The sequence below is a fragment of the Sorex fumeus genome, unplaced genomic scaffold (genome assembly GCF_029834395.1).
Source record: "Sorex fumeus unplaced genomic scaffold, SorFum_2.1 ptg000072l, whole genome shotgun sequence".
Classification (NCBI taxonomy): Eukaryota; Metazoa; Chordata; class Mammalia; order Eulipotyphla; family Soricidae; genus Sorex; species Sorex fumeus.
Genome location: NW_026606129.1, coordinates 51,504,779 through 51,519,530, shown reverse-complemented (window position 1 = coordinate 51,519,530; position 14,752 = coordinate 51,504,779). Strand labels below are relative to the sequence as shown.

Here is a 14,752-nt window from a genome sequence, read left to right as displayed (position 1 = left end):
CGATACCCCAGAGAAAAGAATGAGACTATTCAGCCAACCCAAGTTCGATTCCGCCGCCCTTCTTGGAGAGCCCAGCAAGCTACCGAGAGTATCCTGCCCTCATGGCAAAGCCTGGCAAGCTCCCCGTGATATATTTGATATGCCAAACACAGTAACAACAAGTCTCACGATGTTACTGGGCCCACTCGAGCAAATCGATGAACAACAGGAGGACAGTGACAGTGACAGTGATACTTCATTGACCAAGCGGCCAATAATAACAATAAGCAAAATTTACTCTACAGCTCCGAAAATTTAAGTGTTACTTAAATTGATATTCTAACAATTATGTATAGGGAGCTGAAGAGACAGTACAGTGAGCAGGGAGCTTTACTTGCACACAGCCAACCTGGGTTCGATCCCCAGTATGACATACAGTCCCTTGAGCACTGTCAAGAGTGTTTCCTGTTCCCTGCACACAAAACCTGGAGTATGCCTTGAGCACCACCAGTGTGGCCCAAAACTTAAAAAAAAATCACAGTAGCATAAACAGATATATATATAATTGAACATTACTAAAAGTATGTAGTATGTACTTCAATTAAAAAATATCACATGGTTCAAAGGATTAGGTCTAAGAATGTGTCCATTTAATTTTTATCAAATATTAACATACATTTACAAATAAATTTTTCAGCTACAATCATATGTTCATTTTTGGGTGGGGGGGTGCCACATCTAGCTGAAGAACGATATGGTGCCAGGGATCAAACACAGAGAAACAGAGAAACACAGAATAAGGATTCATTGCAAGGCAGGTACCCTACCACCTATGGAGCACCATTAGCTCCCCTACCTTTTTAAAATTTTGTCTACTGGCTGGAAAGAGAGTATATCAAGCAACATGCAGCTGATCTGGGTTCAATCCCCAGCACTCCAGCACCACACCACTCCAGCTCCCCAGGAGTAAACCCTGAGTACTGCTGAGTATGACACAAAAACTAAACAGAAAATTTTGACTATTATTTTATTTGTACTTCATTTAACCTTCCCATGTACTAGTATAATCTGTTTTTAAAAGATTTTAATACTCCTGAAACAAAGTTTGATAAAGTTCTGTAATGGAAAGAATGAGTGGGGATATTGTAAAAAGTTAACAAAAATTTTTTTATATTTCAAAAAATACTAGGTAGCTTCCTACATTAGAAAATATAACAATAAACTTTAATTACCTTTACATTTGGTTTTTTTGTTGAAACTCCTCTGTACCAACCTAAAACAAAGCATACAAAGGTTATTAAAATCTTCATGCTGCTATTTTCTTTCAGAGACATAATAGAAGTGTTTAAGGAAGAAAATGAAAGTAAAACTTTCTAGTAAAAGCACACTAAATTTGACTTCATTGTGAGTCGCTTACTCCTAAAAGAACAGTCAGAATAAGCAAAACATTCCCAATCTTCGTGAAAGGGCACAAAATCCTTGCAACTAAATATGATATAATATTTAAAAAGAATTCAGGTCAGAGAGATAATACAGGAGGTAAGTACATGCATGCAGCAAACCCAGGTTCTATCCCCAGTAGAACTAAGTCTACTCCCAGGAATGATCAGGTGTGGTCAAAAAACCAAAAGAAAAACATAATAACTCAGAGGAAATTTAGTTCAAGAAAATTTCCAGATGGAAGATTCAGGGGCAGAAAAGTTCCAAGATATCTCTACATAAGATAGCAAATAGGGAGTGATCCAGATTTTGTCTCCTTTAATGTTCCTTGCACTTAGCTGACCTACCTTCATATCTTAACCTCACAGTTACTAAATTTGACATTCTTGTCCTATTTGGTCCCTCTTACCATTAATACAGAATTAACAAAAGGTTCAACTATACTTTATAAGTAATCTTTTCTTTCCTTCTAAGAAAGGAAAATGTACTGACTACTTCTCCCAATTTCAATCTAATTTTTCAGAGTTTTGCTATAGTTTCTCTGCTGGGATATAAAAGAAACAATTCCACACAATGTTTTAAAGTGGAGATGCCAAGATCATTCTTGACCCTAGAGTACAGGGAGGAGAAACACAAAGAAGAAAATAAATCTAGGTGGGAATGAAGAAGAGAAAGGGAAGCAACGGGGGAAGAGGGGCCAGAGGTCTTGGGTATACTGTTAATGAGTATTAGGTAGAAGGGTAGAGGGGTCGTTTTGATATGTGTGTGGGGGCGAGGGTGGGTGAGAGGGGGGCAGTGCCAGGAACTGATTCCAAGACATGTACTTATCACTGAGCCACAGTCCTGTTCCTAAGGGAATCGTTTTGATGGTGAGATGATAAAATAACTTTGATAGTGGTGGTAAGTTCTATTAAAAGTATAAAATCTTTCAGTAAAAAATGGAAAAAAAAACAAATAATAATATATACACTAGATATATATTTACATTTTGTTTTTTCTAAAATTTATGTGTAAAAAGCAATAAGTGTAATAGCCAAAACAATTTTCAAAAGAAGAAATTAAAATGAGTCAAACCACCTGATTTTATGATTATATAAGATTAAAATTATCATAACTGAGATAATTTTGATAATTTTTAAAGACAAATAAACAGATAAATTAACAAGACTGGAAAATACAGAAAGTCACACCTTTAAAGTCATATCACACTTCATTAAAATCACAAGAAAGGACCAGAAAGATAGTACAGTGGGTAATGTGCTTGCCTTTGCATAAGGTTGACCTGGGTTTAATCCCCAGCACGCCATATTGTCCCCTGAGCCCACTGAGAGTGATCCCTGAGCTCCAAGTCAGGTGTAGCCCAAAAACAAACAAAAAATTTCACTACCAAGATAATGAGAAGGCAAGCCACAGACTGGTAGAAAATATTTATGAATTATCTCATAAAGGATTATTGTCTAAAATATATAAGCCAGTTATAGATAGCACCTAGGAGACCTGTTAGTTACCATGGGATTTATATTTGTCAGCTTCTGGCCGCAACTTTATAGTGCAAGGTCAGGTAGAACTGAATAATGTCCTGTGTCGTGAGGTTACAAATGTTTGGCAAGGCCAATGCACCAAATTTAAGTATACCTGGATGGCATTTTACATGTCTGACAAAGATATAAATAAAAAGCACTCACAAAAGAGCTAGCAACAAAGCTCAAAGAATATAATAGATAGCTTGCATGCAAAGGGTCCCAGGTTCAATCCCCATCACTGCATGGTTCCCTAAGAACCACCTCGTACAGTCCTGGAAGTTCCTTAGCAATGCCAGGTATGGTCCTGGTGGTTCCTAAGCATTGCTAGAATGGGTCTAGTGGCTCCCAGCACTCTGGACCCAAGTAGTATTACCACACCAGGCCAAGCATTGAACCATTTGACCCTGTTGGTGGGTTATCACCAGAGGTGACACTTAGGTCCCTAAGCACTGTTTGGGAGTTTGCCCCTTCCCTCAAAAAAGCACTCCCAAAATCCAATTAACAAATAAAGTGAAGAATTAGGTAGTAGAAATAAATGAACATTTCAAAGAAGACATACAGTTGACCAAAAGGCACATGAAAAAATATTCATCATATATCATAATGTCAGGAACAAGTGCTGGCAAAGGTAGTAGTTCTCCACTGTCTGAGAAAACTGGCTCAACCTCTGTCAAAACACTGTGAAAATTTCTCAAAAATTAAAAATAGAATTACCATATAACTCAACAATTCCATTCACATGTAGCTATCCCAAAACAAAAATGCTAATTTTAAAAGACATATGCATACCTCTGTTTACGTAGATCTGGAAATAACTCAAGTGCCCAATAAAGAAGATATTACATAGATACACAATAGTCTATTACTCAGTTGTAAGAAAAAATGAATACTTGTCCTCTGCTGTAACATGGCTAGAACTGGAGTGGATCATGATAAGTGAAGTAGGGAGGAGAAACACATTTACTAGATGACCTTACTCATATGTGGTCCTTTTTTATTTTTTGCTTTCTGGGTCACACCCAGACATGCTCAGAGGTTACTCCTGGCTCTGCACTCAGGATTTACTCCTGGTGGTGCTCAGGGGACCATAAGGGATGCTGGGATTTGAACCCGGGTCGGCCCTTGCATTCAGACAGGTAGCGTGTGAAGAGCCGAGCCAGCGTATTGATGAGTACTGACAGTAGGTTCTTCAGGTGTCCAGGTCTGACCTTGTCTGGGCTAGGTGCTCTTTGTTTCTTTACCAACGAGACGGCGTGTCAGATTTCAAAAGGGAGAACATTGGGAATGACATATCCATCCTGCAGAATTTGGTATGTGGGCAGGTGGATGTGGCTATTAAAGAGATCTGAGTAGAAGTCATGAATAATCTCCAATGCCCTTCTTGAAGATGTGATAGATCCATCAGGACGTCGGAGGACAGTCATCTTTTCTTGTAGTGGATGAAGGATAGGCAGGCATTACAAATGCTTTTCCCGGCTTCTGCCGCATCTACCAGCACTGCTGCTCTTGTCTCCTTCAGGACTTCCTTGATCGTGTCTCTGCACTGCTTTGCAAGCTCGGATGTTCGCTTGCGGTTGCCTGAGGCATGCACCAAGCCACGTTGGCGAATAAGCTCAAGGGTTTTCCAAAAGGAAATGCCCTGCCACAGAGGCAGGGTGGGATGTGGGAGATGGGGGGTGGGAAGGATACTGGGATCCGTGGTGGTGGAAAATGGGCACTGGTGGAGGAATGGGTATTTGATCATTGTATAATTGAAACCCAAGCACAAAAAATTTGTAAGTCTACAACTATACCTCATGTTGTCTCACTAATGAAAATTTTTTTTAAAAAGTTTTCGAAGACAGGCATTTTTTTGTGGTTATCTCTCTCGGTGTTCCTCGCACGATCATGGAGGCGCTGAACCAGTTGATTGTATTCCTCATCAATGTTGTCAATGAAAGCATCTTCCCATGTTGCCACAACAGAGCCAAAGAGCTCTCAGTTGGTGGTCATTCTGGGAGTTCTCTTCTTAAACTTTGCATTCCTTTCTCCCCGCTCTGTGAAGTAGAATTTTGCACAAAGGAGATGGTGGTCCGATCCCGTTTGGAATTTTGGGATAACAGTGACATCAGTCAAGAAAAACTGTCAATTGAATATGATGTGGTCAATTTCATTGTGGAACCATCCACCAGGAGACTCCCATGTCCAACGTTTAGATTCGGCCTTCTGGAACTGTGAGTTACCATGGGTGGTCTTGGTCAACATGATAAACTCAGACAGTCTGTCACCCTGTTTGTTCCATTCTAGGCCATGCGTCCCAATGTCCCAATGATCTTCTTGGTCCTATCTTGGCATTAAAATCACCAACAATGATCTTGTAGAAGGTGTGGTCTTCTTTATAGAACTTCTCCAGATCCATGTAGAACTTCTCAATTTCTCCTTCATCATAATTGGATGTTGGTGCGTAGACAACAAAGATAGAAACTGCCGGCTGTGAGCCACATCTATTCAAGTGCAATCTTCTGATTTGTGTTGTTAGGCATTCCAATGAATCAATGCTCATGGCTCAGTTCGTGTTGACAAGAACACCAACACCACCGATGCCTCTTTTGTTGCATGTTCCAAGGAACAGTTCTCCTCCAGGGTCGAAAATGGTGTGACGTTTGATACCTTCTCATCTCAGTCAAACCAATGATGTTGTACTTGATTTTTCACGCTTGTGCCATCAGGTCCTCGACTGATGCATCAGATGCCAGCATATGTGCATTGAAAGTACAGTCAGTCATTTTTGTCTTTCTTCGTTTTGGCAGTCTAGTTCGGTCTTGAGATTTTATCAGTCTCTCCTTCCACATCCTTCTTAATGCTGCCGTATTCCAGGTCAGGAGAATGAGAACCATTGTATCTACTGGATTTGGCATATTGAATACACCACGGATAGCTTTCCAGGCTCTACCATGTGGGTGGGATATTCTCAGTAGCCTGAAAAGACAAATAAACTTTACAGGTGTTCCTATTCAGGCATATGTGCTGGTATGATACTCTCAGTAGCCTACCAGCTACTGCCGGGTTCTCTGAAAGCGAGAACTAGAGAATAAGAAGACATGTGGCTGCAAATGCGGCCGCGCACTTCTGGGAGCTTGGTGTTATAGTCTCTGGATCCTGGCCGTTGATGGGGTTACATTGTCTCACTACTGGAAGGCCCAGTCCCGAACCGAGCAGGCTTGGAGATCTCAGTCCTGTGTCCCACACACCTGAGTTCCTCTGCCAGGAAAATACTACACTACATCAATTTTTTAAACAATAAACAGAAAAATGAAATTAACATACTGTCAAAGCACTTTAATAGACACCTCACCAAAGGAAAAGATATACATACAGTAAATAAACATATGAAAAAATTATTTACATCACACGTGATTTAGCAATTTAAAACCAAAACAATAAGACTACTACTTATTGTGATCCAAATCCAAAACACCCACACCACAAAATTTAGTGAGACTCTGACATAAACTCTTATTCATTCATCCAAAATGGTAGAGCCAATTTGAAAGATAATTTGGAATTTTTTCTAAAAATTAAGTATACTGTTGGCATAAAATTCGTCAGTGTCACTCCTTATTCAATTAAGTTGTAAAAACATATATACACAAGACCTGCATACATGTTTATATCAGGTTTATTCATATTACAAGATTACAAACTATAACAAATTATCACATATTCATAAACACTGTGATATTATCCAACAATAAAAATAAGCTATCGGGATACAGAAAAAGGACTGAGGAATATTAAGTGTGTAGTACTAAATAAGTATATTTTAAAAATCAAAATACTGTATGATTCCAACAATATGACTAGAACAGGCAAAATCATGGCGATAGTGGTTGGGGCCAGAGAGATAGCACAGCAGGTAAGGAACTTGACTTGCACATAACTGACCCAGGTTTAATCCAAGGCATTACAGATGGTCCCTGGAACTCTGCCAAGAGTGATCACTGAGATGGGTGTTTGATCATTGTGTGATTGTAACCCAAACATAAAAGTTTGTAACTATCTCACAGCGATACAATAAAGTTAATATATGTATATATATGTATGTGTGTGTGTGTGTGTGTATATATATATATATACATACATAAAACCAGCAACTATAGAAAAAAAAGAGTGATCCCTGAATGTGCAGAACTAGAGGTAATCCCTGGGCACTGCCAGATGCAGGTAAAAAAAAAATTCAGTACTTGCCAGAACTTAGGAATAGTTCTGGAGTTAAAATGCTGCGGACCTGAGCCCCTTCCTGCTCGCCCGCCCCCAGTACTGCTCCGCCTGTCTCCTCTCCATCCAGGTCAGTCCGCCCGCCAGCATTCAAATTCGGGACTTGGCTTTCGTCCTGCAAGGACCCAGGCGTCCTCTCGGACGCTGGAACAAAAGCGGACCTGAGCGGACCAACGCTGCTCCGCAGGTCTCCTCCCCAACCCTTCCTTCACCACACACACACACACACACACACACACACACACACCTGGTTCCCGTGGGGGCGTGGCCTCTTCGGAAGGGGTGTGGCTTTGGTAGAAGTGGGCGTGGCCTAATTTTAGGCGGATCAACTCTCACACGGTCGCAGGTAGTTCAGTCATACCAAGAAATCTAGTCCCCATACCTACACACCAACATGAAGAAACAACACAAATCCCCACCACGTGGGGAGGACGATGAAAAGAGTCCAGAATCCTCTGTAGGTGCTACTCACCTAAGGGACCTCTCTGACAAAGAATTCAGATATTTAGTCATGAAGATGTTCAATGAGCTCAGTGAAACAGACAGATATTCAGTAAATTGAAGGAGGACATGAAAGAAACAATGGATCGGACAATCGAGAAAATCCAGGAAGAAATGAAATGAGAGCAGAAATTGGAAAGCTACGCACAGAAATGTCACGAATCATAGATTCCATAGATGAAATAAAAAACTCGGTCTGTGCCCTCAAAAGTAGGATGACCACAGCTGAAGAAAGAATCAGTGAGCTGGAAGATCAGCTGCATCAAGCCAACAGGCAACAACAAACAATGGCAAGAGACCTCAAAATAGCTCAAGAGCGAATCAGAGTCCTAGGAGATGATTCCAAGAGGAACAACATTAGAATCATAGGAGTCCCAGAAGATCAGGGAAACAATCCCAATGAAAAAGCCATGGTCAAACAAATCATTGCTGAAAAATTCTCAGAATTCAACGATGCAGCCATTTAGATTCAAGGAGCCCGAAGGGTGTCAGCTAAAAGAGACCATAACAAAAACACTCCAAGACATATCATAGTTTGAATGATCAATGCCGCCGATAGACACACAATACTGCAAGCAGCAAGGTCAAAGAAGGAAATCACATAGAAAGGAGCACCGCTTAGATTCACAGCAGACCTATCAGAGGAAACCCTCCAAGCCCGAAAGCAATGGTGGGATAGTGAAAAAACTCACTGAAATGAACGCTTCACCAAGAATACTCTATCCGGCTAAACTCTCGCTCAAACTCGAAGGAACGGTACACTATTTTCTAGATAAACAGCAGCTCAGGAACTTCACAGACTCAAAACCAAACCTAAAACAAGGGCTAAAGGGGCTACTATAAGATAAGACAAATCCTACAAGCACAACAGACCCTTACAGAAAGATAACACAAAACCCTGTAACAATAATATCTCTCAATGTCAATGGTCTAAATTCACCAATTAAGAGACACAGAGTAGCAAAATGGATTCAGAAACAGAACCCAACATTCTGCTGCCTAAAAGAAACTCATCTCAACAGTCACAGCAAACACAGACTCAAAGTCAAAGAATGGAAAACAATCCTGCAAGCAAACAGCTCCCTCAAAAAATCTGGGATCGCCATACTAGTATCTGACAACATCAATTTCAGGTTGAAAAAGTTGAGAAGGGACAGTGAAGGCCTTTTCTCTTCATCAAAGGATACGTACAACAGAAAGAAATCACACTCTTAAATGTATACGCACCTAATGAAGGAACAGCTAAATATTTAAAACAACTACTAACAAATTTTAAGGAGGACATTGCTAACAACACAATAGTAGCAAAAGACTTCAACATCGCCTTATCACCTCTGGATAGATCAACAAGAATGAAACTCAACAAGGAAACATTGGCTTTGAAAGAAGAAATAGAAAAGAAAGGGCTTATAGACCTATACAGAGATTTACATCCCAAAAAGAAAGAATACATATTCTTCTCCAGTGCACATGGAACATTTTCCAAAATAGACCATGTGCTAGGCCACAAAATATACCTCAATAGAATCAGGTAGATAGAAACAGTATCAACCATCTTTTCAGACCACAATGTACTGAGGACAGAAGTGAATCATACACAGACACAGAGAACCAAGTCAAACACCTGGAAATTAAACAACACAATTATGAACAATGAGTGGGTCAGGAACGAAGTCAAGGACGAAATCACAAGATACCTGGAAACAAATGAGAATGAAGACACGAGCTACCAGAACTTATGGGATGCAACGAAAGCTGTCTTAAGGGGAAAATTTATAGCTCTACAAGCATTTCTCAGGACAGAAGAAAGGATGCACTTAAACAACTTGACTTCAGAGCTCAAGACCTTAGAAAAGGATCAACAGAAAGAGCCCAAATCAGGCAGAACGAAAGAGATCATAAAACTTAGAGCAGAAATCAATGACATGGAAACCAAAGAAACAATCCGAAAGATCAATGAAACCAAGAGCTGGTTCTTCGAGAATATAAACAAGATAGATAAACAACTAGCAACACTCACAAAGAAAGAGAGAGAGAGAGAACCCTAATAAACCGAATCAGAAATGAGAAGGGGGATATCACAACAGAAACCAAAGAAATTCAAAAGCTCATCAGAGACTACTTTGAAAGTCTGTATGCCACGAAACAAGAGAACCTAGAAGAAATGGATAAATTTCTGGATACCTATCATCTCCCAAAGCTGAATCAAAAAGATCTAAAGTACTTGAATAGACCTATTAACATCAAGGAAATTGAAACTGTAATCAAAAGTCTTCCCAAAAACAAAAGCCCAGGTTCAGATGGATTCACTAGTGAAATTTTCCAAACATTTAAAGAGGACCTACTGCCAGTCCTTCTCAAGTTTTTCCAGGAAATTGAAAAAACAGAAACTCTCCCAAACAGTTTCTACGAAGCCCATATCTAATACCAAAAGGAAAAAAAGACACCACAAGAAAAGAAAACTGCAGGCCTCTATCCCTGATGAACATGGATATGAAGATTCTCAACAAAATACTAGCAAATAGGATTCAACTACTCATCAAAAAGATCATACACCATGACCAAGTAGGATTCATCCCGGGGATGCAAGGATGGTTTAACGTTCGGAAATCAATCAACATAATCCATCATATCAACAAAAGAAAAGATAAAAAACCATGTGGTCATATAAATAGATCCAGAGAAAGCATTTGACAAGATCCGGCACCCGTTTATGATGAAAACCCTCACCAAAATGGGGATAGAGGGGACTTTCCTCAATGTAGTTAAAGCCATCTACCACAAGCCTACAGCAAGCATCATCCTCAATGGGGGAAAATTGAGAGCCTTCCCTCTAAGATCAGGGACGAGACAAGGATGCCCACTCTCTCCACTGCTGTTCAATATAGTACTGGAAGTACTTGCAATAGCGATTAGGCAAGAAAAAGATATTAAGGGCATTCAGGTAGGAAAGGAAGAAATCAAGATCTCACTATTCGCAGATGTCATATATACTATATGTATACATATATACATATATATACATATCATATATACTATACTTAGAGAACGCTAAAATCTCTACCAAGAAACTCCTAGAAACAATAGACTTGTATAGTAACGTGGCAGGCTATAAAATCAATACCCAAAAGTCCATGGCTGTAGGAGAATTGAAAAACTCAGTGGAAGGCCTCTGCAGCAGAGTAACTGCTGCTGAGAACAGAATCAGAGAGCTCGAAGATGACGTTCAGAGACTATCCAAAAAAGAGCATAAAATGGGAAAGAGACTCACAATTCGGTAACAGATGGCAAGAGAAGATCGTGATGAAGCCACGAGGGGTAACAAAAGAATTATTGGCGTCCCAGAGGGACAGGAAGAAAACCTTACTGAAGAAGAAACTGTCAAAGACATCATTGCTACAACGATTCCAGAGCTGAAGAAAACTTGTGACCACATTCAGGAGGCCCGAAGGGTACGAGCTAGAAGAAATCCGAATAAAAATACCCCAAGACACATCCTGATCAAAATGACCAAAACCTTAGATAGAGACAAAATTCTGAAAGCAGCAAGATCAAAGAAAGAAATTTCTTACAAAGGAGCATCCTTAAAATTCACAGCTGATTTGTCTGATGAAACCCCCATGGCCCAAAAACAGTGGTGGAATATAGTGAAAAAACTCAATAAAATAAATGCCTCACCAAAAATACTTTACCCAGCGAGACTCTCATTCATAACAGAAGGAACAACACACAGTTTCACAGACAAACAACAGCTCAGGAACTTCATAGACTCAAAACTATGGTTACAAGAACAACTAAATGGGCTACTTTAAGACAAGACAGGCCCCTCAAATACACCAAATTTCAACAGAAAAATGGGACAAAACCCCATAACAATAATCTCTCTCAATGTCAATGGGCTAAACGCACCAATTAGAAGACAGAGAGTGGCAGGATGGATTAGAAAATTGAACCCAACATTCTGCTGCCTGCAAGAAACACATCTCAATAGTCAAAGCAAACACAGGCTCAGAGTCAAAGGCTGAAAAACAATCCTACAAGCAAACAGCTCCCATAAAAAAGCTGGGGTAGCCATGCTAATATCAGACCACATCGATTTCAGAGTGAAGAAGGTCACAAGAGAAGTGGAGGCCATTTCTTATAGATCAGAGGATCTGTACAACAGGAAGAACTTGCAATACTAAATGTATATGCACCTAATTAGGGATCAGCAAAGTACTTAAAACAACTACTCATAGAGTTGGAGAAAGACATCAATAGCAACACAATACTAATGGGAGACTTCAACACTGCTTTATCACCTCTTGATAGATCAACCAGACTCAAGCTTAGCAAGGACATACTTCATCTGAGGGAAACAATGGAAGAAAGGGACTTAGTAGATATATACAGGACACTTCATCCTCAAAAAGCTGAATACACATTCTTCTCAAGCGTACATGGAACATTCTCCAAGATAGACCACATGCTGAGCCGCAAAACATACCTCCATAAAATTAAGAAGATAGAGATTGTATCAACAATCTTCTCAGACCATAATGCGCTGAAATTAGAAGTAAATCACACACAAAAACAGAAAACTAAATCAAACACCTGGAAATTAAACAGTGCACTATTGAACAACGAGTGGCTTAGAGAGGAAATCAAAAGATTCCTAGAAACGAATGAAAATGAGGGCACGAGTTACCAAAACTGATGGGACACAGCAAAAGTTGTGTGAAGAGGAAAGTTTATAGCTCGACAAGCATTCCTCAGGAAGGAGGAGCGAGCACACATAAATAACCTAACCTCACAGCTTAAGAGCATGGAGAAGAACCAATAAAAGGAGCACGATCTGAACAGAAGGAAGGAAATAATAAAACTCAGAGTGGATATTAACAAGATGGAAACCCAAAAAACAATCCGAAAGATCAATGAAACGAAGAGCTGGTTCTTCAGGAAAATTAACAAGATTGATAAGCCTCTAGCAAAACTCATAAAGAAAGGGAGAGAGAAAACCCTAATAAACTGAATCAGAAATGAAAAGGGGGTCATTACAACAAAAACTACAGAAATTCAAAGGACCCTCAGGGAGTACTTTGAGAAGCTTTAAGCCACGGAACATGAAAACCTCGAGAAAATGGATAAATTCCTAGACTCCTACAGTCTCCCAAGGCTAAACCAAGAAGACCTGAAATACCTGAACAGACCTATCACCATCAAGGAAATTGAAATGGTAATAAAAAGTCTCCCCAAGCACAAAAGTCCCGGCCCAGATGGATTCACTAGTGAATTCTTCCAAATCTTTAAAGAGGACTTACTCCCAATCCTCTTTAAGCTTTTCCACGAAATTGAAATATCAAAAACACTTCCGAACAGTTTCTACGAAGCAAATATTTTACCCTGATACCAAAAGCAGACAGAGATACCACAAAGAAAGAGAATTACAGGCCGATATCCCTGATGAACACAGATGCAAAAATCCTGAACAAACTACTAGGAAACAGAATCGAACTACTCATCAAAAAAGATCATACACCATGACTAAGTAGGATTCATCCCAGGGATGCAAGGATGGTTTAACGTTCGGAAATCAATCAACATAATCCATCATATCAACAAAAGAAAAGATGAAAACCATATGGTCATATAAATAGATCCAGAGAAAGCATTTGACAAGATCCAGCACCCATTCATGATGAAAACCCTCACCAAAATGGGGATAGAGGGGACTTTCCTCAATGTAGTTAAAGCCATCTACCGCAAGCCTACAGCAAGCATCATCCTCAATGGGGAAAAACTGAGAGCCTTCCCTCTAAGATCAGGGACGAGACAAGGATGCCCACTCTCTCCACTGCTGTTCAATATAGTACTGGAAGTACTTGCAATAGCGATTAGGCAAGAAAAAGATACTAAGGGCATCCAGTTAGGAAAGAAGAAATCAAGATCTCACTATTCGCAGATGATATGATACTATACATAGAGAACCCTATAACCTCCACCAAGAAATTCCTTTTTTTTTAATTTTTATTTATTTATTTTTTTACAGTTGTAGATTTACAATTTTTTTTGTGCTTGGGTTTCAATTATACAATGATCAGATACCCATCCCTCCACCAGTGCCCGTTTTTCACCACCATGGATAATATCCCTCCCACCCCCATCCCCCCATCCCCCCCTGCCTCTGTGGCAGGACAATCCCCTGTGTTCTCTCTCTCCGTTTGGGTGTTGTGGTCTGCAAAAGAGGCATTGAACCACCAAGAAATTCTTAGAAACAATAGACTTGTATAGTAAAGTTGCAGGCTATAAATCAATACCCAAAAGTTCATGGCTTTCCTATACACAAACAGTGAGAGAGAAGAAAGTGACATGAAAAAAACAATCCCGTTCACAATTGTGCCCCAGAAAATCAAGTACCTAGGAATCAGCTTAACTAAGGAAGTAAAGGACCTGTACAAAGAAAACTACAAAACGCTATTTCAGGAAATAAAAGAGGACATGAGAAAATGGGAAGATCTCCCCTGCTCATGGGTCGGGAGAGTTAACATTGTCAAAATGGCAATACTTCCCAAAGCATTGTACAAATTCAATGCAATCCCTATATGACAACCATGACATTCTTCAAAGAAATGGAGCTAACACTCCTGAAATTCATATGGAACAATAAGTTCCCACGAATAGCTGAAGCAATTCTTGGGAAAAAGAAAATGGGAGGAATTAACCTCCCTAAATTCAAACTCTACTACAAAGCAATAATAATTAAAACAGCATGATACTGGAACAAAGGCAGAGCTGCAGACCAGTGGAACAGGATTGAATATACTGACATCTCCCCTCAATCATACGATCATCTAATCTTTGATAAAGGTGCAAGAAATGTGAAATGGAGTAAGGAAAGACTCTTTCTGGATGGCTACATGCCAAAAAATGGGCTCCGAACTCTGCCTAACATCATGTACAAAAGTAAGATCAAAATGGATTAAAGACCTCAACATCAGACCGGAAACCATAAGGTACATTGAAGACAAAGTTGGCAAAACCCTCCATGACATTGAAGCTAATGGTATCTTCAA

The 14,752-nt window shown here is 39.8% G+C and overlaps 1 protein-coding gene across 5 annotated transcripts in view; it reads right to left on the bottom strand.

The window, feature by feature from the left end:
- The window catches only part of DOCK3 (dedicator of cytokinesis 3), a 467,343-nt gene that overhangs the window by 348,799 nt on the left and 103,792 nt on the right, over nt 1-14,752 (bottom strand). For all 5 annotated transcript variants that reach the window (XM_056129948.1, XM_056129950.1, XM_056129951.1 and 2 more), the window contains exon 3: nt 1,212-1,252. In XM_056129948.1, the coding sequence (XP_055985923.1) occupies nt 1,212-1,252 (41 nt within the window). The remainder of the gene's footprint in view (nt 1-1,211; nt 1,253-14,752) is intronic.